Genomic DNA, 22,639 nt, shown 5'->3' with positions numbered 1-22,639 from the left:
TTTCTTTTTCCCAACTCTAATAGTCTAAGAGCTACCACTAGGATCTGTGCTGTAGCCCATAAAGGTAAGTCATGCTTCTCCCATCCCTTAATCTGCGATTCTTGCTAGCATCTGGGTCATGCTCCTACTTCTCAGTGTTCTTTGGCTTTTGACAGCTCTGGATTATAGCCCCAAGCAGAATACCTGGGGGGGCTATAATCCTCAACTTTCCGAGTCTGGGGTATGTGTCCCTCAGCAGACTGCCGAATTGCTTTCTCCTTGGTTTTCTCTGGTGCTCTTTGATTTCCACCAAAGTGTGGGTCAACTACCCCCAGCAGGCTAGAAAACACCTTTTCAGATCTGTTGGACTTTGCCTTCCATCAGGGTATGGGCTATAGCCTCAAGCAAGCCCTGGGCAAGGTTATTCACTTGCAAAAAGACCAACTGAGCTAGGTTACTCAACCTCTTCCTCAAACCACTTCTCCATCTGCCTCTAGCAGCCCCTTCTGCAAACACACAGTGTTTCTGGTACATTATCCTAACTCCATACAGCTAAGCAGCTTCTTCTGCCTCCATTGAGTCTGTGATAGAGCCCTGCATGCCACAGTGAGATCTGTGATTATTTGGGACGTCCTCTAAATATCCCAAGTTGTAGGATTGGTAGGGCGTTCAGATTCCACTTCCCTAGAGATGCATCACCTCCTTTCATTATTCATCCTGTACTGTGGGCTCCCTTCACTGCTGTGCCAATTAATAACTTCATTGCTTTGAAAATGGTGGGCAGAAGTTTTAAGAAAGCTTGTACCCATCTTGGGGTCAGGCAGAACTAACTTTGCTCCTGTGCAGGTGTTAAAATGGATTTCTGAACTCTGACCTGGTGGGCAGATGTTCAGAGGGTCAGCCTAGTTTCTTCTAACAGGGTAACCTTCTGGACAAGCCAGACCAATCAAGGTAGCATTGGCGGCAGTCAAGACTAGGTCTCAGGAGGGGTGAGAGTGACTGAAAGACCTCAATGAGCACACAGAGTAAATGACACTCACAAATCACACCTAGTCCGATTATTTAGATATAGATATATATATATATATTAAAAAAAAATACAAATCCATATATTGAAGGCCTTTGAGTTTCAACACAATAGTTATTAACAGTAACACTTTTAAACCAACACAATCCTACTAAAATACATCTATACAAAACCAAGGGGCCTACAGGGTTAAAGCACAACATGGGTCCATAACCTAGAAAAGGGAAGGAAAAGGGAATGCTCCTCTGGCAAAGTCAGACTATGGTGTTTAACAACAGCAAAAAGTTGGGGGGTACACAACTGGAGGGAAAATTACACATGAAATGAAAATCTTTCCTAACAGCGGTTATGTGGTACAGGCCCCTTTCTCTGCCAGTGACACACTTTCCTTGCTTTCAGGGTTGCATGTGACTGGCGGGCTAGTGGTCTTTCTTCTCTGAGATCCTGTGGTGAGTTTTGTTATGTTGTGGCCGGGTTTGCAAGCAGCTCATCTGCTCTAAGAGATAATAGCAGTGAAAGCATGTCTGCGTGCTGATTTTCAAGCCTCCCACTTGCCACAATGTGCATAGTTTGAGCTAAATACTTCTTTGCACCTGACGTTTGCTAACCAGCAGTGTTCTCACCGTCATTCCCATTCTAAGACTCCTGACATTTTCATCTCACACCAGAAACACAGGTCCGAGGCAGCAACACTCCTCATCTTCCGCTAAATGGTGTAAACTGCCGTTCCACTGGCATCACTTCTCAGAGACCCTCCAAAAGACCCCCTTGTAACCCTTGCCTGCTCCCATTTGAGTTTGAGGAAAACCTTCAAAATGTGACTTTATCACACCCTCTATTTATTGGCCCTATTAACAAACCGAACTGTCACCTGCACCCTGCACAAACTCCCAGGATCCTTATCTACTTCTACTCAACAGCAGTAAGCAGGATGGCTTTTAAGTAAAATAACAGACTTTTCAAATTACTTCTCTTTAGACTTTAAATCTATTCATGGGGTTGTATAACACACCCCTCGTACGGCTGACACAATACCCTGCTATTCCCCCTTGTACTCTGTAATCCCAACTTTACATTCCCATTTCCGGTTTTCATTACGCTGCCTCCCGCTTACACTCTTTCACCCCATTGGCCTCCTATTACTAGTTCAGTACTTCAATCGCACCCTCAAAGTACCATGGTTCAAGAGTGCCTTAAAAATGATTCTATCTTTCAAGTGTGCCCCTAGGATATGCATGAGAATTGCTCCTACCAGATCACTAACCTTAGCTGTTACTGTAATTGTTTGAATGTACATTGTCCACACGTACCCTGTATTGTATATGCTGCTTTCCCCTTTTTATGCTCACATAAAATCCCTACATCACAAGCAGGGTGGACTGGCCTATAAGGAACTCTGAATATTTCCTGGTAGGCCTCTGCATCATGGGCCTCTTGTGTGGTGACCAATTTTATTTTCACATGTTCTCATAGAAAAAGGGTTGGGCTTGCTGACAATGTGTAACATGGGGCCATTTTGAAAATAATTTCCAGGGCCTCTTTTGGTTCCCAGTCGACGCCTGATCACAAAGTATTTGTACCATCCATTACTTTATTCCTCTTTAATGGTTAATCATTCAGAAACTGAGAGCTTGACCAAATGGACAACCTGTTGCAATTATCTTCTGTTCGAAACACAATGTTCTTAAGCAATTAATTACAAATTCATAATACATTTATCTCCAAAACTCTTCTCGGGTTTCCAGCTATATTCGTTTAGTGATTTTAACCTTTGGGTATTCTCCCCCATGTCCCCACATAAGATATCAGTCACTGCTTACATCTTGTTTATCTTCAATTTTCTTTTCAGAGAAGAGAAAGCAAAATAGCTACAGGGTCTAGCTTTTACCTGGCCACAGCATTTGGACCCTTGCAATGTGAGACTTGTATGCACACCTTTGAACAATGTACACTGGCCTCCTGGAACACAATAATTTCAGCTGACTACAAATAAAAGTTAGTTGCCTGCTGAAGATGTATACCTTTTCTTCTGCAAAGAAAGGTGAAGTTCTCCATTTATGTCACTGCATAATAGACATTCAAGTTACATCATTAACACCGACATCTCAAGTGTTTCAGCCAGATGAGATCTTGCAAAAATACATACGCGCCTGATCTTTGCTTACTCTTAAATTACATATTTTTGAACAAAGCACATTAATGAGCTAGACTTTCCTTTAGTACAAAGGGCCTTAGAACTTAAAGGACTATGAAATTCACACACAATTCGTTATAATAATGTACATTTTGGCCCTCTCTTTGCACTTCAAAAGCCCATAAAGTACATTAACCTTACTTCCTAACTTGTGGACACATATTCGGAGCTGATTTTACATGTAAAAGTGCAGAATTCTAGAAGTCTTTTTGATCATATCATGTAGACAACATTTTTTCACATTAGCCACTGCACTTTAGTCACAATGGTTGTGCAAAAACAGCATTCAAATGTACTCATACTATGCAGTTTAGGTTATTACCTCACAAACAAGTAGAAACAGTGGAAGGGAAGGATGTACTTACTTTTGGCAAAACCATCACCTGGATAAATGTATCTATTGTAAACATCCATAATGTATACTCTGTTGTCATCCAAGAAATCTCTTTCGTGGCCATTACCCTAAAATAGAATAACAACTGATGGACTTGTTGAATAAAACAGCTTCACATATTCAAATCATTGTGTCTCACCTGGGGTATTCTCGTGTGTGATAAGAAAAGGTACAGAAAGACACCAAAGTTTAAGATAATTTAGTTTCGTTATAACATACCTCTCTGTAAATTATCTCGTTAAAATCCCTGGATACCTGCATAAAGATATGGTACTTGTCAGGTCCACATTAATGAGTTATTTTGTAAGGTAAAGTGACCAGTTTTTGCAACTCTTGTCTGCTTGTGAAAAGAAACTAGGGGGGTGGTATTAAAGCTGAAGTATGACTTGCTTTTGTCTGGGTATCTGTTTCGCAACTTAGTTCCATCCATAAGTCAGTCTCGCCTTGATTACCCTAGAGATTGGCTGTACCAATTCTACTGCATCGTTTTACCTGCTGCCATCTTTATGTATGGTGATTAAATTTGCTATCAAGTTCTAGGAACTGCCAAAAGGGTTACTCATGAGGCCCGGTAACACCAGAGATAGTGGATGTTGGGCTTGGCAGCAGTATAAAGAGGATCCGCAAAGCACCCTCGCCTGGTACCCATCACCAGGTAGGGGGCAATCAAAGTGCACCAGTGTGGGACAGTATTGGTGAATTTGACCCTCTCCTGCCCCCTGTAATCTGGGGCAGGACAGTCCAGGTAGCTTGGACTCGCCGATGGAGCCTTAGGCTCTCTCTAGGCAGACACAAACCTTGGAAGAGAAGCACACTTCACTTTATCCAAAACTAGTTTTATTCACCCGTCACTAGTAATATTGTCCTGATATAGTTTCAATTCAACCATCAGTATCAGAGGAGTAATTTCAGAGCCATGACAAGATTCACTAGGTGACTCGAAGACCCACGGTGGATACCAGGTTGCAAGTTCTGGGACACTCAAACTTTTCAAGGTTGTAGTTCTCTAAAGTTGCCAATCCATTGTCTCCCAGCAAAAGATATTACATAAGCAAGGTGCAAATGGCAAAAATAAATAGCATGTCGAAACACTCACATTCAGAGAGCTTTGAAATTTTACCAAAAGATTATCTAGCATGCAATTCAGACACTAACGGAACAGTCGAGTAGGGTCTTGTACATGCAACACTAGAGAGGGTTCCTTAAGTGGAGAATACATCTAAAGATGACTGATGGGGCAAATGAAGGCTTTATCCATGCTGCTTATGCCCAAAGTGAGGCAAGGTGCTCCTAGGAGAAACAACCAATGCCAATACTATCCCAATCGCCAGACCCAGGTGTAAAAACTAATTAAAAACCCAACCGAGGTGGAGGAGGACGAACACTACAAAAAGCTGAGACTCTAGTAAGCCAATGTGGGTTGGAGGATTAGAATGCTCGAGTTTGGAGGTGACTGGAGAACAGAGGGAGTTTAGCAGAGCCTGGAGAGAGGGGGATGTTAGAGGTGGCATCAGTTGAGAGCATAATGAGGTGGTGAAAGTTACAGGATTGAAGGAGGGGGTGGTGGCAAGACCATGGGTGCAGGAGGAGGTGGCAACATCAAGAGGGGAGGGTGACAGGAGTAGGTGTTGAGACCAAGGATTCTGGAGGATGTGATAACATCAGGGAACAAAAGTGGTGCAGAGCAGTGGATAAAAGTAGGGGGCAAAAGTGATCGAGGAGATGGAGGTGGAAATCAATTTGCAAAGGTGATATAGAAGGAGTGGAAGTGGTAGCATGAAGGGGCTCAGGTGGTAGCCAGGAGGATGCAACTGCCAAGGAGGATGTGGTAATAACAGAAAAGGATGAGGGAAGAACATAAAGTGATAAAGAAGGAGGCTACCCGTCTCATAGCCAGCAAGGACAGGAAGGTTCCAGAGGGCCAGTTGGACCTAGGTAGGATTAAACTGTGGAAGGAACAACGCAAATGGATCGGTGAGTCCATCAGAGAGGCAAGCAGAGAAGCAGCAGGTGGGGGCCAATCTCAAGAGCGCTTTAGCGCTTCCTACCGGCTACGCCTACTGAGCTCCCTGCTTGCCAGAGTATGTGCCAGAGTGTTGCAGTACAGGACCCCAGAAAGCCAACAACGAGAACAATATCAGAAGAACGGTTGAGGAAATCCTGAAGCCTGAAACTCCTAAAGAACTCAGACGCGGTGATGAAACACCTTTATGTACTGAAATTACTGGGAAGGACATTAATGAAGGAAAGGAGGGCTGAAAGCCTGCAGAACCAGAGGACAATGAAATGTTTCTTCATGCCCAGCATATTCCACCCTACAAGCTGAGTATGAAGAATCACATCAGTCAAACCCAAAGATATACTCTACCTGACTCAACCAAATGTTACCCTACTCGCTCATTGTTCACCTGTTGGCCCCTCTTCAATTCTGGTAGTCAAATGCGGGGCAGTGTGGACTTTATTTGTTCAATAGAGATGGGAGCATTATCATAAAGGAACAAGGAACAAGTTACTTACCTGTAACTGTTCTCCAGCATGGGTCTGGCATGGATTCACATGCTCATGAATATTCCCCGTCGTCAGGCTGGGAATCCTCGGTAAAGAAAAAATCAGTATCAGTTTCGTTTCTGATCTGTCAACTCACCAACAGAATACTGATTGCCACCTCCTGCACCACACGCATGCTGCGTGAAATATGTAAACCCAACAGAGTTGCAACATGACCCATCCATGCCCATGTCCCCCCCCGCACCTAGACAATCCATTGCCACCAGCCATGCAATCATTGCCAACATGTCCCCTCAGTACACCAAATGCCACACAACAGAAATGAAATCATGCCTGAATGTATCAAGATATTACACTGCAACAAATCACAGCTGCCATTTGGCAATCTCACTGATGACCTGCATCTCTTCTATCCCCCAGACACCGATGAGGAAGGTGGAACCCAGGACAGGGGGCAAGCACATCCAGTGCACGCAAGGGGACCAGGGCCACTGCAACCCCCTCCTCCAAAGAATTGCTTGCGACCACTCCCAGTGTGCCACACAAGGCATCATCTCTGCAGGGTGCACCTGCTGCGATAGTGCCAGCTGTACCGGCCACCACGGACGTCGTGTCCACAGAGGTGGTCGAAGAGGCCGAAGAATCTTTGGGATCGCCCAGCCCAACACCCATTGGCACCCCCTCCACCCCTGCGGAGACAGAGAGCCTGGATGACCCATGTCTCCATGACTCCGACCTAGGAGATTCGGACATCGGCATTTTCGCGGACGACAGTGCCCAGGACGAGGGCCCCACGCAGGTGCCTGCCACCACCCAGCCTTCCACCACCCTGCCAAGGGTCCGTCTGTCAAGGGTGGAGGCCCGCCAAGACGAGATGCTGCAGATTATGCAGCAATAGGTTGTTGCCGGTAATGAGGCCATGAAGGCCATAGCCACGGCCATTGCTGCAAATACAGCTGCCGTGGAGGCGTCCACGTCTGCATTCAGGCAGTGCATGGGGTCACTGACCGAGGCCCTACTAGCCAACATCAGGCAAGTGCAGCAGCCACACCATGGGTCTGCAAGGGGATTGACAATTGACACATCCACCACGTCAACACCTTCCACCTCTGTTCAATCAAGCCCTGTGCGCTTAACGCGCAGGAGCGCACGGCGCATGGCCATGGAACCCCCAGACCCAAAAGTCGCCAAAAAGTGACTTTCTGAAAAATGGAAAAAATGTGAGGAGTAACATTGGTGAAGGCAACACTGTTTGTTGCGCACATGGGGACATTTGGTATCTGTGGGGTGGGTGAGGGAGTTTGTTGGGGGATTATGAGAGGGGGGAGTGGGCACAGTTTTGCACTTTCATATAATACACAAGTTTTCTGGAGAACAATCCCTGGCTGGACATTGTTATTTTTGGTGTGCATCCATTTAATGTGTTACGGTGTTCAGTGTCCAGTGTCCAAATTACAACATTCCCTTTGTGCATGTTCACATTGGCCCAGTGTCTGACTGACAAAAGTCATTCATGGTCCCTGTGTCTTAAAATTATTCGTCAATTAGTGCTTGGCGTACAGCATGGCCGTCCCGTGCATCACGTACTGGCAGGGGGGCTCCTTCGCCTCCGTCTCCATCCCCTTCATCCTCACCCGGGCCATGCATGTCAATGTCAGGTGGCAGTGGTACATTCCTTCGGATGCACATGTTGTGCAGCATGACACAGGCTATGGTGATCTTTGCCACCTTCTCAGGCCTATATAGGAGTGCCCCACCAGACCTGCTTAGGCAGCGGAACCGCGCCTTCAACAGGCCAAAGGTCTGCTCAATCACAACACAGGTACGAGTGTGCACACGATTGTACTCCTCTTCATGGCTGTTCTGCGGGTTCCGCACAGGGGTAAGTAGCCACGGCCTCAAGGGATATCCTCCATCACCTGCAAGCAGATACAAATAGGTGTGTGTCACTCTGAACTGACACCTTCAGGGAGCACGGTCATGGCAGCAGCTATTAGGTGTGAGCATGCACATGCGCCTGTACGTGTACCAAATAGTCACCTATATGGAATGTATTCTGCAAAGAGGTGTGGAACACTGGATGGGGTTGAATAGATGATGCAGGGTGTAAGCATGCATGCTGAGGCAGATGTGCTGTGGCAGTGCGACAATGTTTAGCCTCCAATTCATGCTGTATACTCTTTGCTATGCATGGTCACACTGGCCGCATTGGCACAGTTGCCATCCTATTCAGTCATGCATTGCTTGCCATCACCAGGGTGCCCTGGTTGTGCCTCTTACTTGTTGTCATCCATTTGCATTATTTGTGATATGTGGCCCAGTGATGTGTCATTTTCAGTTTGGCTGTGTCAGGTGAGGAGTGTTTAGCTCTGCATTCATTCTCCACTCACTGTCTATTGCCACCCAGGTGTACTTTTAACCCCCCCTTTCCCACCCTGGTAGACTATTCCCCCCCCCTTTCCCACCCTGGTAAACTATCCCCCCCCCCATTTCCCACCCAGGTAAACTATCCCCCCCCCTTTCCCACCCAGGTGTACTACCCCCCCCTTCTGCATCTGCACACATGAGTACCCCACAGCATGGCCATGTTGTGCAACTCACTGAGCAGCCAGGCACGTGGTCCAGCATGTCGCTCCATGTGACGGGGTAGCGTGGAGTTGCGCAGTACCATGGCATCATGTGTGGATCCAGGAAATCGGGCGCAGCAATGGGTGATGATCTTGCTGGAGTCACATACCATTTGCACATTGATGGAGTGGTATTGCTTGCGATTGCGGTACACCGCCTCTATGGCATGGGGGACTACCAATTCCACATGGGTGCAGTCGATGGCACCGACACAATTGGGCATGCCTGCCAGTGCATGGAAGCCTACTTTGGTTTCGGCTATCTCCTGGCCAGTCCGTGGTAGGGATATGTGGGTGCTTGCGTGCTTCAGGAGGGCATCCAGCACTTGGTTCAGCATGCGTGAGAATAGTGGTTGTGAAATGCCATGCAGCTGGCCCACTGTGTGTTGGTAGGTGCCTGTGGCCAGGAAGTGTAGCACAGACACCACCTTCAGTAGTGGGGGGATGGCAGTGCGTATTTGTATGTGGCTGGCAATGTCGTTCTGTATCATGTCCACTATGGTGGTGATGGTGTCACGGTCCAACCGGTACAGGGTGTGGATCTGCTCAGGGGTTAGGTTGAATGGGCTGGGTCTGGTGCGAGGGATTGGTGACTGCCTACGAGGCGCTGGTGGCTGCGCTGGTGGTAATTGCTGGGCCTGTCTCACCCTCCTTCTCCTCCTGCGTCTCCTCTGTGCTGCCTGTTCTTGCTGCTGTTGTTGTTGTTGTTGCTGTAGCAGTATAGGCATGTCCTCCTGCGCCATGATTGCAAATGCTAGTGGTAGCATTTTGGTGTAGGAAGGGGTGTGGTGTGTAGGTGTGCTCCTTTTGTACTGGCCCACTCTGCATTGCCTACACCTGTGGGGGGGGGGTTGTGGTGTGTGGGTGTGCTCAGTTCATACTGGCGCAGCCTCCTTTGACTCCACCTGTGGGGATTGTGTGCACCTGTGGCAGCTGCCTTGTATCTTGGTTGCTGTTTGCGGGTGGTCCGTGATGCCTGTTTTTCCGGCATCATGCAGCCCGTTGTTACCGTGTTCGCAATGCCGGTATTTGCATGTTTGCGTGGGTTGTGATTGCCCCCTATTAACGGCATCCCGGTATTTACTACCTGAAGAGTCGCGTGTACGCGCCTATGCCGCTATTAGCGGCACCGTAAATAACGGTGCCGTTCATACCGGGTTTGCGGGTCAGAATGCTACGGAACGTTAAATGATGCCGGTATTTACATACCGGCATCATTTTTCCCTTACCGGCATAACTCGTAATGAGGCCCAATGTCTTACTTTGAGAAAACTCCAAGCAGCTGTCCATCTCGCATCACTGACCCCACACAATAGCTAATAATAAAAAAGCCTAACTTTTCACCTTAAGTACAGCCCAAAAACTAAAGTGATCCTCTACTGAATATTCATTCTCAATAATTAAGAGTCGGATAGCTTCCTATATTAACTTCACAAATCCAACATCTGGAAATATGCTTGTATACATTTTCCGGGCTTTATAGCCAGTAGAACTCTAACGGGGTGGGGGGTCCAAGACTAGCGATACATGGGCGTTTCTTTTGAGACACCATCTCACCTATTCTTGCATCAAACACCATATTTAGGGAGTTATGCAAAATTAAAAGAGCGAATCCGTGAGTGTATACCATAGGCACAGGAATAAAAAGTGTAGTCATTAGACAAGGGGTTACTAATTCTCCCTGGGTCTTCCAAAATTGAAGGTATGTCTAAGCTGCAGAATTGAATGGGATGTTTGTGGATCTGCAACAACAGTTTTCCCAGATCTATCACTATCACAAGAAGGGTCCTGAGAGCAGTATGAGGAACCTGAGAGCGTCCTCACTTCTTTCTCCCCGGCATTCTCTGCTCAGGTGGCCAGGGAAAGGCCACAGCTTTTGGACCCTGACCCTGGGGGTAGATATGTGAGGGAGGATCACCCGAGTGGAGGGATCTTGGGGAACGGGGATAGGACGTCCTTGGGTGAGACATGATATCCCCCATTCCCTTTTCATGATGAACCTTCTGTCCAAACAGCCTTTGTAGGTTACTGTCAACCTTTTCCCTTTTCTTCCTTTTCAAATGGCCCTCCGACATGCCATTTTTATACTGGGGCGATGAAAAGACCAACTAAGAGGACACATCCTCATTTGGTCAGGATCAACACATATCAGCCTCCTCTTGTTAATACAGACACATATCAGATCAATACCAAAATGAGAAAAAAAAACCTAGTAGGTATGCACGCTTCCATTCATTAAAACTTCCCTAAACACCACTTTGATACTGAGACAAGGAAAAGGGCCTTGGAGGAGTTAATTTATAATAGCCAGGCATGCCCAGCTAATAGGTGTTATCATGGTCAGGAAATCAAAGTTAAAGACTCAGACCTGCAATCATTTGACAAGTCCCAGGGGTATAAAAAGGGTCACTGCCCAGCTTAAGGGGAGAAACGGCCTGGTGAGAAGGATGCGTCCTGGTGGAGCGGAGACCCTGCTGTCCTCCATGTCCGGTGTTCACAGCAGAAGCTGTGAAGCACCAAAGCCTCCCAATCGTTGCAATTGTCCAGGAGGGCGAGTGGTGCTCTCAGTAGCTTCCACTGTGGAAGAGCGGAGCTAAGTGCTACAACATTCCAGGACGGCGAATGCTGCTTGTGTTAGCTCCCGCGAAAGCAAGGCGGAAAAGCAAAGCTGGGAAGCGAAGCCAGGAAACCCGGAGGAGCCGCCACACCATACCAGTGAGTGACACGCAGGGAATATCTCATATTGGGGCGCTCCAGGGACTGGAAATGAGTATGCATGAATGCTGAGCAAGCTAAGAACTGCTCTAAGAATGGTCGAAGGCCAAATCCAGTATATTTGAATACTGAACAAACTGCAAGCTATTACCACTGCTTTAGAAAGTTGAAAAATTTACCATTGAATAACAAAGTGACTGAAAGCGTATATTTGGATACTGTATAAAACAAGAAAGTAATGAACATTTATGAAGGAAACAGAAGCAAGGTGGTACTAATGGGGATTACCACAGAATGAGAGGTGTGAAACACAAGTATTGGCAAAGCCAGAAAGATATCATGAAGGATATGAACTGAAAGTTGAAGCCACAAGTAATAGCCAAGTAAAAGATTGCTACGAGAGCTATGAGATGTGAAACTGAGCACTGGTCGAATATAAAAGAAATCAAGGAACTACAAGTTAAGAGAGAGAGAGCAAACCTGTGCTGGCAAAAGCCAGAGGAGTACAGAAAGCCTACTGAAGTGCACAAGGGTATCGGTTGCTTGATCTGGAATGGGTGGTCTGTGTGGTGCGACCACTGCGCCTAGACCGAGGGACCCCTACTTGAAAAGGGCAAGGAAACCAAAGCTAAAGAAGTTTATGTTTTGCAACAATCCAGTGCGGTTGCATGACCTGTGATGGGTGAACCGTGTGGCCCAATAACTGCGCCTAGATTGAAAGATCCCACTTGGGAAGAGTCAAGGAAAGCAAATGTGAAGAGGTTGTCAATCTCCATATTTTCTTAGGTTAGCATAAGCTAATCAATTCATCCATTGGTGTAAACTCTGTTCAGCAGTATAGTTTGTTCTGAGCTATCATGGATCAACATTTGCTGGGAGCCATGCAGAACGATATAATATAATGTGTACTTGTTATTATGTATAGCACAAATTTGTTTCTGATTGCTAGATGTGATCTGCTTTTTGTCCATATTGAATCAGGCTTTTGCTGAGAGGGAAAAGAAATGTTTTCATGATAAATGCTGAATGCAGCTAAACACTGAATAGATGTGTGAAGTGTGGAAAACCCGCAGCGGGTTTCCCTTCCCTTGCCGCAAGGGAAAGGGCGGACATGGCAGCGCCTCCCGACTCGTGCGTGCCGGCTACACGCCGCGGCACCAGCCGAGGCGCAGCTTCACACATCCCCACCCCAATCCCAGGCCGTTCGGGCCAGGGTGAACACCTAGGCAGATAGTCAGCCACCAGCTGAAAGCTGGCAGGCCTGTGCAACGTGACGAAGTCGAAAGGCTGAAGGGAGAGAAACCAGCGGAGTACCCTCTGGTTCGTGTCCTTATGTTGAGCCAGCCACTCGAGGGGGGCATGGTCGGTGTACATAGTGAACCGGCGACCCAACAGATAGTACCGGAGCGAGTCAACGGCCCACTTGATGGCCAAACACTCCTTCTCAATGGTTGAGTAAGCCGCCTCATGGGGCAACAATTTCCGGCTGATGAAGCACACCGGCTGCAGGTCCTCCCCATTCATCTGCGATAACACAGTTCCCAGGCCCTGGTTTGAGGCGTCCGTTTGTAAAAAGAAATGTTTCTGGAAGTCCGGGCAGCAGAGGACCGGGTTGAACATGATCCTTCGCTTTAGGTATGCTATGGCGTTCAGGGCACTCGGGTCGTTGGTCAGGTTGGGATTCCCCTTGAGCCTCAACGCGTCTGTCAAGGGAGCAGCTATCGAGGAGAAGTCAGGGCTAAATCTTCGGTAATACCCGATCAACCCCAGGAACGCTCGTATTTGTTTCCTGTTGGTGGGAGTCGGTATATCATGGATAGCCTGTGTTTTGGACAACTGTGGTTTCAGCACTCCCCCACCCACTATGTGGCCCAGATATTTGGTACTCCCATCGTAGTCTTCCTGGGGTTGATATGTAGTCCTGCCCTCTGTAAATCAGCCACTACTAGTTCTAGGTGGTTCAGATGCGATCCCCAGGATTGGCTATATACCACAATGTCGTCCAGGTAGGCAGCAGCGTATCCAGCATGCGGTCTCAGTATGATGTCCATCAGTTTCTGGAACGTGGCGGGGGCCCCGTGGAGGCCAAAGGGCAGGACTTTATACTGATATAAGCCTTGTGGGGTGGAAAAGGCAGTTTTCTCCCTGTCCTGGGAGCGAAGGGATATTTGCCAATAGCCCTTGGTTAAGTCTAGAGTACTTAAGAAACTGGCTGCTCCAAGGCCCTCCAGGAATTCGTCCATCCGAGGCATTAGATAGGCTTTGTATCGGGACACCGCGTTCAATTGTAGTCCATACAGAAACGGACCGAGCCATCCGGCTTAGGGACGAGTACTATGGGGGACGACCAAACGCTGACAGAAGGCTCGATGATATCCATCCTTAACATCTCATCCACCTCGGATATGATGATGTTTCGCCTGGCTTCGGGTATCCGGTACGGTCTAAGCCTCACAGGTGGTCCGGGATCTGTTTTGATTATATGCTCAAGAACATTGGTTCGTCCAGGTAAGGCGGAAAAGGCGTCAGCATAAGGGGACAGCCTGTTCCTGATGTCCGTCTTCATTTCGAGGGTTAGGGCGTCTCCCCAATTGACTGAATCCAGCGTATCAGGAATGGTGTTCAGGATCTCGTCCGGTTTGGCTTCCTCGATACACACAAAGGCACCCAGAAGAGGCTCGTTCCATTTTTTTAGAAGGTTGATGTGATAGACCCTCTCTGGGGTGGTACGATCAGGTTGGTGTACCCGGTAGGTTACTGGGCTTAGTACATCAGTGATCTTGTATGGCCCTCTCCATCTAGCCAATAGTTTGTTGGTGCTGGTAGGCAGGAGTACCAATACCTGGTCCCCTGGGCTGAAGGTTCTCATTCGGCTCCCCTTGTTGTAATTCCTTTCTTGAGTAGTTTGGGCATGTCCAAGGTTGTCTTGGGCCAGTGTACGTAGTGCGGTTAGGTGTTCCTTTAACTCCTCCGTATACTCGGTTAAAGACACTTCTTCTGTGGATTACCATTCCTCTTTAACCAGGTCTAGTATCGTTCGAGGTTGTCTCCCAAACAAGAGCTCGAAGGGAGAGAAACCGGTGGACGACTGGGGGGTGTCTCTTAACACCATTAACACCAGGGGGATCACCCGATCCCAGTTTTTCCCGGCTCGTCCCGTCACTCTTCTTAGCATTTTCTTGATTGTTTGGTTATAACGTTCTACCAGCCCATCAGTTTGGGGATGATATACTGAGGTTCTCAACTGGTTGATCTGGAACTGTCCACATACTTGTTTTAGGAGGGTTGACATGAAATTAGTACCCTGGTCGGTGATTATCTCGGAGGGTATCCCCACTCGGGCAAAGAAGGGAATTAGCTGGTCGCACAATACCCGGGCCGACGTTCCCTTTAGGGGAAAGGCCTCTGGGTACCTAGTGGCGTAGTCGACTACGACCAGTAAGTATCTATAGCCGCGGCTGGCTGGTTCCAGGGGTCCCACTATGTCCATGCCGATCCTCTGGAATGGGATTGAAATGAGGGGCATTTTCTGTAGCGGTGCCCTTGCGGGTAGAACCCCGCTAGTCAATTGGCAGGTGGGGCAGTTCTTGCAATGTTGGGTGACCTCCCCATAAATGCCAGGCCAGTAAAACCTCTTTAGTAGGTTTTGTTGGGTTTTAAGAGAGGCCATGTGACCCCCACAGGGATGGTTGTGGGCCAGTTGTAGCACTATAAGACGGTGGCTCTTCGGTAGCACCAGTTGTTCCTTGATGGCGCCGTCGTCACCCTTATACCTTCGGTATAGGAGACCATGTCGCAGTAGAAACCCTGGGCCTCTGGCTAGGTTGGGTTCCCCTTCCCGGGCGGCCCTTTCCCTGGCCACTCGTAGGGTGGGGTCGGTTAGGGTCTCCCCCCTTATGGTGTCTTCGTTACCTTCGAGCTTCCAGTCGATAGGCTGGGTCATATAACTGGCCTGATACCATGCCATCCGGGTCCGCCTCTTTCGCCCAGGTGGGGGTTCCCGGGAAACGGGGTCCGTCCCTGCAACATCGGAATTGGGCGGGGATTGCCCTTCCCTTATATCCTTTAATGTCTGATCGAAACTGGGGAGGTCGGTCCCAATTACCACCGGGGTCGGGAGACAAGGTAGGACGGCAACCCTCAAGTGAGAGGAGGTTTCATTTAAGTCAATCACTATATCCTTCATCGGGTAACACTTGGTGTCCCCGTGAATGCATCGGATAGGTACGGTTACGTTAGATAAGCAGGGAGTGTTACTCACGGTTGGTGATATGGCGGTCTGCCTGCTGCCGCTGTCCAAAAGTGCACGTGATGGTCTGCCGTCGACACGAATGTCCACCACATATGGTCCTGGGATGCCGTCCTCGTCTATTGGGTTCAGGTAGCCGATGTCCATGGGTTCAACCGTTCTTCTCCTGGGACAAAACCGGGCTATGTGGCCCCACTCGTTGCACTCATAGCACTGCGGTTGTTTATAACCAGGGGTCGGTGATGGGGCCTTCTCCTCGCTTCCTGGTCTCTTGTCCTCGGGTCTCCTGTTGTTCTCATCGGAGGGTCTCCATCTTATGGGTAGGGCTCGGTTACCCCTAATCACATGGAGGTCGGATATCGGGATGGCGATGCGGGCTGATACCCCTGTAGGTGGTAGTCGGAAGTGGCCTGCCTTCTGGTATGCTGATGCAATATCCACAGCCTCGGTTAGGGTGGGCCGATGGTGCTGCCTGACCCATTTCTGCATCTGCCCGGGCAGGGCTTCGACAAATTGTTCCAGAATAATTTTATCAATCAGGGGTTGGTTAGCGGGGGTTGGAGCCAGCAACCACTTCTCGGCTAGGTCCTTTATCCTATAGTATAGCTGGCGTGGACTCTCCCCGGCCCTAAGCCTGGTTTCCCTCAGCTGGATCCGGTATGCCTCATCGTCCAGGCCTAAGCGGTCTAGTACTGCCGCCTTGATCTCTCCGTATGGCGTGTTGGGGTTTACGGCCTGGTAGGCGCCCTGCATCACCCCAGACAGTAGGGGGGTGACATACTGACCCCACCGGTCCGGAGGCCACTGTGCGTTTCTGGCTATGCGTTCAAAACTAGTAAAGAAGAAAGCAGGATCCTCTCCGTCCCTATACTTTTGCAGGAGGGCCGAGGGCACCAGTGGTTGATTTCTAGTACTGGCCACTGCATCCGTGAGATGGGACATGGTCTCATGCTGTTTGTCCTGTGCAGTGGTCAGTATAGTGCCCTGCAGCTGGATGGCTTGATGAAAGGCTTGCCGATCCGCAGCTGCTTGTTGTGACTGCAGTTGTACCATCTGTTGCAATTGTTGTTGGCCCTCAGACAGGGTCTTTATCAAAGCCTCCATAGCGCTGTCTAAAATCCCACCTTCGTCGCCAGTGTGAAGTGTGGAATTATAGTCGGAGACAGGCAAATGCTGAAATAATATTTATTCACTGGTTAAGGGCAGCAAATGCTGAAAGAATAACTATCAAGTCCTCCCGGTTAGCTTCACCGGTGTCTTGGCCTCCCGTAGTACAACAGCGTTAGTCCTGGCTTGGTCCTATCTCGAGCCGGTGTCCGGATAGGCCCACCACTCTGGTTCTCTCTCCTCTCTCTTCTCCGTGTCCTGTGGAATGAGAGCAACCCATTAGTCTTGTTTGGCGCGCTTTTAACACACCTGGAGGTTTCAGGCCCCCTCCAATCACTGAGGGTCTGGGTTAACCCCCTTCTCATTGGTTCCTGGGACGTGGTCCCGCCCCTCTTAAGGGTTGCCGTCCCGGGGTGTCACCATTCCCGTTCCCCTTGTGGTGGTGGGCGGTTGCGTTGGCCATGCGGTTGTGGCCGCGCCATATAGGGACGCATCCGGATGCTGGGCGTCCCTCCCCAGCAATGCGCAGCTCTGGCACCGTCAGGAGGAGCACGGGGCGGCGAGCCGGGCGCTGTTCTCCCGCATCTCGGTGCCGTCGTGGGCACTGCTCCCCCTCCCCCGGACCGGGGTGATCAGGTGAGTACATTACGGCCCCACCGCGGCTGTTCACAGCGGTTCCTCCGGCGGCCTTGCCGTGGCTGGCAGTAGCGGTTTTAGCCGCGGCTACCCGCAGCGGGTTTCCCTTCCCTTGCCGCAAGGGAAAGGGCGGACATGGCAGCGCCTCCCGACTCGTGTGGGCCGGCTACACGCCGCGGCACCAGCCGAGGCGCAGCTTCACAAGATGTTATTAGAAGAGAGTGTCTCTTGGCAGACAACTAGCTATACCCTTAGCAGAGACATAGCCTTGACTGCAAGATAACATAACCCATGTTTTCGGTTACGGCAGAGTTAGAATGTCTTGTACGAAAACATACGCAATATGCTTTGTTTTCTCAGAATATGTCCAGCACAGTTCATGCTATAACAATGTATGCACGTAGGTAGAAGCATGCCGTTTCCATGGAATGATTCTATGCATGTAATGTACGTCAATGCCGCTATGTATAACAGTGGATTTCTGTTCAGTAGAGGGGGAGCGAGGGAGCTCTCATTGATAGAGTGGCTAATTGCTCATTTGCTTGGGCTCTCATTGCTAGTGCCGAGTGCTGGAAGCTTGGCTTGCTAGTGACTTTCCCTGCTGCCATCCATAATGCATAATAAACTGTTTTTCGTTCAATATCTAATCGCTGTGTCTGGTGTGATCTTATTTTGTTTCCATAGTACATATTTTTAGATTCACAAGGTTTGGGTTTGGCAATGGTTGCTGAAATGAATTATACATGAATAAGAAGAGGCCTCCGTTTGAACTATTGAAAAGCTTGGGTGAACTGGTATTGTTTTTGAAAGTTGGAAGATTGGAAATTATAATGGTTTTGAAAGTTGGAAGAGTCGAACTGTTGGGGAAGGGAACCCCTGATACTCTCGCCAAGGAAAAGCCTGGATGACCAAGAAGGTTTGAATTGGTATTGGTTTATTTTTCTTCTTCCTTTCTTTTCAAGTTGAAAGATTTGCACTCTTGGGGAGGGGAACCCTGAGATGTTGTGAACGAGAGTAAACTCCCAGAGAAGAGAAACCAGAGACTTAGTGAATTGTGGAGAACCTTTGGGGAAGGGAATCCCGGGAATTTGTGAACTGTGTTGAACTCTTGGTGGAGGGAACCCTGAGGCCTTTGTGGAACTATTCTGAACTTGGGGAAGGGGAAGCTGAGTCTAAGCCGAGAGCTGGAAGAAGATCGGAACTTTATTATTATTTTTTTTCACAACAACATTTTATTGGGTTTTACAGATCAGTACAACATACACAACAATGCATTAATTGTTGGTTGCATCACAGTATGGTGTCTCTCACGGCGTTTGATGGGTGAGGGGACTGTCAGTACTCTTGTGTCCATTGTCCGTGATCCGTTCCATTGGTGAGCGGATACGAGTCCTGTTCCTGAGGTGCTTTGCCTGGGGTTTGGTGTTTAATAAAGTGGGGTGCATTGAAGCCATCTGGTGAGTGGAGGTCTCTTGGTGAGGGCTGGGAATGTAGCTGCTTAGTCCATGAATGGGTCCCATATGTTCATGGTTCTGTTCAGGGAGCCCGTTCGTATTGCGGTGATTTTTTCGGCCACTGCTATGTCCCAACATTTGGACCACCATAGAGCTACGGAAGGGCCGTTTTCGTTTTTACACAGTCGGGCCATTGTGATTTTTGCTGCCAGGAGAAGGTGCGTGCACAGACGGGGGATTTGACCGGAGATTGGAAATGCACCATCTCCTGTTTCGCCCAGCAAAATGATTCCCGGGTCCCAAGGTATTGAGAGACCGGAGATTTCTTTGACGTGTTTTAATATTTCTCTCCAGTATGCCTCCACCTTCGGGCATGTCCATACCATATGGAATAATGAGCCAGGGACCGGGCACCCTCGCCAGCAGGTTCCAGGGATCTTCGGGTTGGCTTTATGGATTTGAGCTGGGGTGACATAGTACCTATAACAGAGTTTATATCCCCCTTCCCTATTCGTAATGCATTGAGAGCTTTTGTGGAATCTCGCCCATATTTTCCCCCACTCTTCCACCTCAATTTCTCGCCCCAGATCCTTTTCCCACTCCAGCATGTAGCTTTCTTTTTTTCCAGGGTCTGCTCTGTCTAGTAGGCGATAGATGGTTGAGGTCCTACCTCTTCTGGTTGGTGTTGTCAACGAAAGCTCCAACGCTGTTAGCTCTCTGGACCATTTTTCTCGAGTTACCCTATGGGACATCCAGTGCCTGATTTGGGCATAGCGGAATCTCTCACGCTCCCCAACCCCGAATTATGTTTTGCATCTCTCAAACAAGATGAGGGCTCCTTCTTCTAGAAACTCGCTAGTTTTTCCCAGCCCACCCTATATCCAGGCCTGAAAGCAGGACGGGGACATTCCTGACGAAAATTCGGGATTATTCCAAATGGGGCTTAGATGACCCAGATATCCACGGAAGCCCCATTTACGGGCTGCAGTTTTCCAGCATCAGACTGTTGCAATCGTAGATGGGAGGGGACCGCTATGTGCATGTGGCTTTATGTTTGGTAAGTGTGGCAGGTTAGAGGGCGTGATCAGGGACCAGGCCTCTTCGATTTGTGTCCATTTCGGGGGATCTTCCTCTTGTACCCAGGAGAATGCATGTGATAGTTGGGCGGCTAGTGTGTATCTGGCCAGATCGGGTACTCCCAGCCCTCCCTGAGCTTTCCCCCTCATCATAATGCACTTGCCGATTCGGCCACGGCACGGGGACCCCCCAGACAAATTCTTGTATTTTCTTTTGTAGGGCCTTTAGAGCCGGGCCTGGGATAGGGATTGGTAGTGCTGTGCAGTGGTACAGCCATCTGGGGATTATATTCATTTAATGTCGGTTATTCGCCCGAACCACAAGATTTCATGCTGTTTCCGCCTTTTAAGATCGTTTTGAAGGTCGCTGTTTAGTTGCGGGATGTTGCTTGAGTACAAGCGCAGTGGGTCGTTTGTGATGTGCACCCCGAGGTATTCGATTGCTCCTATCACCCATTGGATTGGTGTTAGGGGGCTAAAGTCTCTCTTTCCTGCATGGAGATGTTAATGGCTAAGGCTGAGGACTTGGCCAGGTGCACCCTAAACCCTGATAGGTCACCAAAGTCTTTGATTTCTTCCCATAGTGCTTCTAGGGACGTTGCCAAGTTTGATGCTGTAATTAACAAATCGTCTGCATATAATGCAATTTTATATTCTTGGTCTCCCACGGTTAGCCCTTTTATTCTATTGTTTTCCCTAATCCTAGCAGCAAAAGGCTCCATAGATAGGGCAAAAATAAGGGTGAGAGTGGGCATCCCTGCCTAGTGCCCCTGGATATATGTATACTTCCCGACCTAATGCCATTGAGCCGCAGTTGTGTGGTGGGAGCTTGATAGTTAGCCATTACCCATGTGGTGAAATATGGGCCAAAGCCGAAATGCTCAAGAACCGCTTGAATGTACCCCCAATCCACCTGATTAAAGGCTTTGTGGGCATCTAATGAAATAATGGCCATTCCTACCTTCATTTTGTGGGCACTTTCAATTATGTTTATTGTCCGTCTGATGTTGTCGTGAGTCCCTCTTCCCGGGATGAAGCCAGTTTGATCTCATCTGTTAAATTTTATTATTAGGTGTTCATCTTCTTGTAGTAGGAGGGTTTCTTGGAGTAGTACAATGTCCCCGGACAATTGACCCAGTCTGTGTTCGACGGACCTGCGCTTTCTTGGTGAGTTAATGCCTTTGACGTTCCATGAGAGGATTCGTATCTCGCTTGTGTCAGTCATCACCTGATACTTTTGTACTTTTGTGTTGGATATGCATCGTACTTTGTCCCTCACCTGGAGCTGTGAGATTGTTAAGTGTGTTGTGTAGCTATGTCGGTGTTGAATATATCGTGCTGTTGTTGTTGTATGCTGTAGCGTTGATCGATAGGATGAAGCTTGAGATAGTTAGAGTCCCAAACTTTTGATTGGTCCTTTCGAAACCCATTCCCCTCTCTCCCCCTCCTCACTCCCCGTAATGAGCTGGTAGGAGAAACGTCATCCTACTGCCACTGGGAAAACTGGTGGCACCAATGCGCTTGCTGTTGGCCAACTGGGCCGCCGAGATGTAGTATGATGGCACTTAGGCAGTGCTCTCGCGTTGTTAGAATAGTTGTAAATAATTTTCCCTGAGGGGTTGCCTCGTTATAGTTCAGGAGGAATAATTGCCTGTGGCCAAAGAGTCTGTAGTCTTTGGCGATACTGGAAAATCCTCATCCCGTGTTGGTATCTTTCTTAGGGGGACCCCGGAGTCTGCGTCGTCTATTGGCTTTTGACCATTCTTCCCCCAAGGGCTTGCTTAGGGGGGTTGCTTTGGATCTTTGGGTTCAGAATTCTCCTCTGATCTCCTACGGCCCATAAATTTGTCTGCCTCTTTCAGTGACTGAATTTGCTTCTGGGATATAATAATAATAATTAGGCTTTTATATAGCGCTACAAACCCTCAGGTATCTGAGCGCTGCTTATTATTACCCACGGTGTGTGGTGCTCATTTATCGACCTCGGAAGGATGAAAGGCTGAGTTTGGCCCCGCCGGGATTCGAACCTGCGTTAACAGGCTCTGCACGGGTGTCAAAGCGGGCGCTCTACTCGCTGTGCCACTTGACCGGCTTGACCGGGAGGATCCCCTCCCATGTGAATCTCACTGATGTTGGGAATCCCCATTGGTATGGGATCTTCCTTTTGCGTAACCATTCTGTTAATGGACGCATAATTTTCTGTTTTTGGAGAGTTGAGTTCGCCAAGTCCTGGTATAGTGATATTGTAGCTCATTGAAAGGTGATTTGGCGCATCTGTCTCGCTTCGCGCATGATTTCCTCTTTTATTTGGAAAAAGTGTACCCTCGCCAAGACATCAGGGGGGAACGTGGATGTCCTCCTCAGGATTGTTCTGTGCACCCGGTCCAACTCCAGAGGTGAGTCATCTGGGAGGGTGATTATGAACCAGAGTAGATCCGAGACATAGGATTTCAGGTCTGCGTCTGGGATAAAGGATGGGATTCCCCGAATGCGGATGTTATTCTTCGAGATCGGTTTTCTGCGTCTTCTTGTTTTGCTTCCAGGATATTGCATCTCGCCTCCAGGGCTGATATTCTGTCCCTGTCATGTTCATTTTCAAATCTTTGATCACAGACCTCGGATTCCAGTTCGGTGGTTCGGCGTTCTACTTCCACCACTCTTTTGTCCAGAGAG

General features: G+C 48.6%; 1 protein-coding gene across 2 annotated transcripts in view; it reads right to left on the bottom strand.

Annotated features, from left to right (window-relative positions):
* The window catches only part of HDAC11 (histone deacetylase 11), an 810,750-nt gene that overhangs the window by 145,464 nt on the left and 642,647 nt on the right, over positions 1-22,639 (bottom strand). For both annotated transcript variants that reach the window (XM_069643979.1, XM_069643981.1), the window contains one exon: positions 3,566-3,662. In XM_069643979.1, the coding sequence (XP_069500080.1) occupies positions 3,566-3,662 (97 nt within the window). The remainder of the gene's footprint in view (positions 1-3,565; positions 3,663-22,639) is intronic.

Source organism: Ambystoma mexicanum, chromosome 2p (assembly GCF_040938575.1).
Source record: "Ambystoma mexicanum isolate Mex_15411 chromosome 2p, UKY_AmexF1_1, whole genome shotgun sequence".
Classification (NCBI taxonomy): Eukaryota; Metazoa; Chordata; class Amphibia; order Caudata; family Ambystomatidae; genus Ambystoma; species Ambystoma mexicanum.
This window is presented reverse-complemented; position numbering and strand designations above follow the sequence as displayed.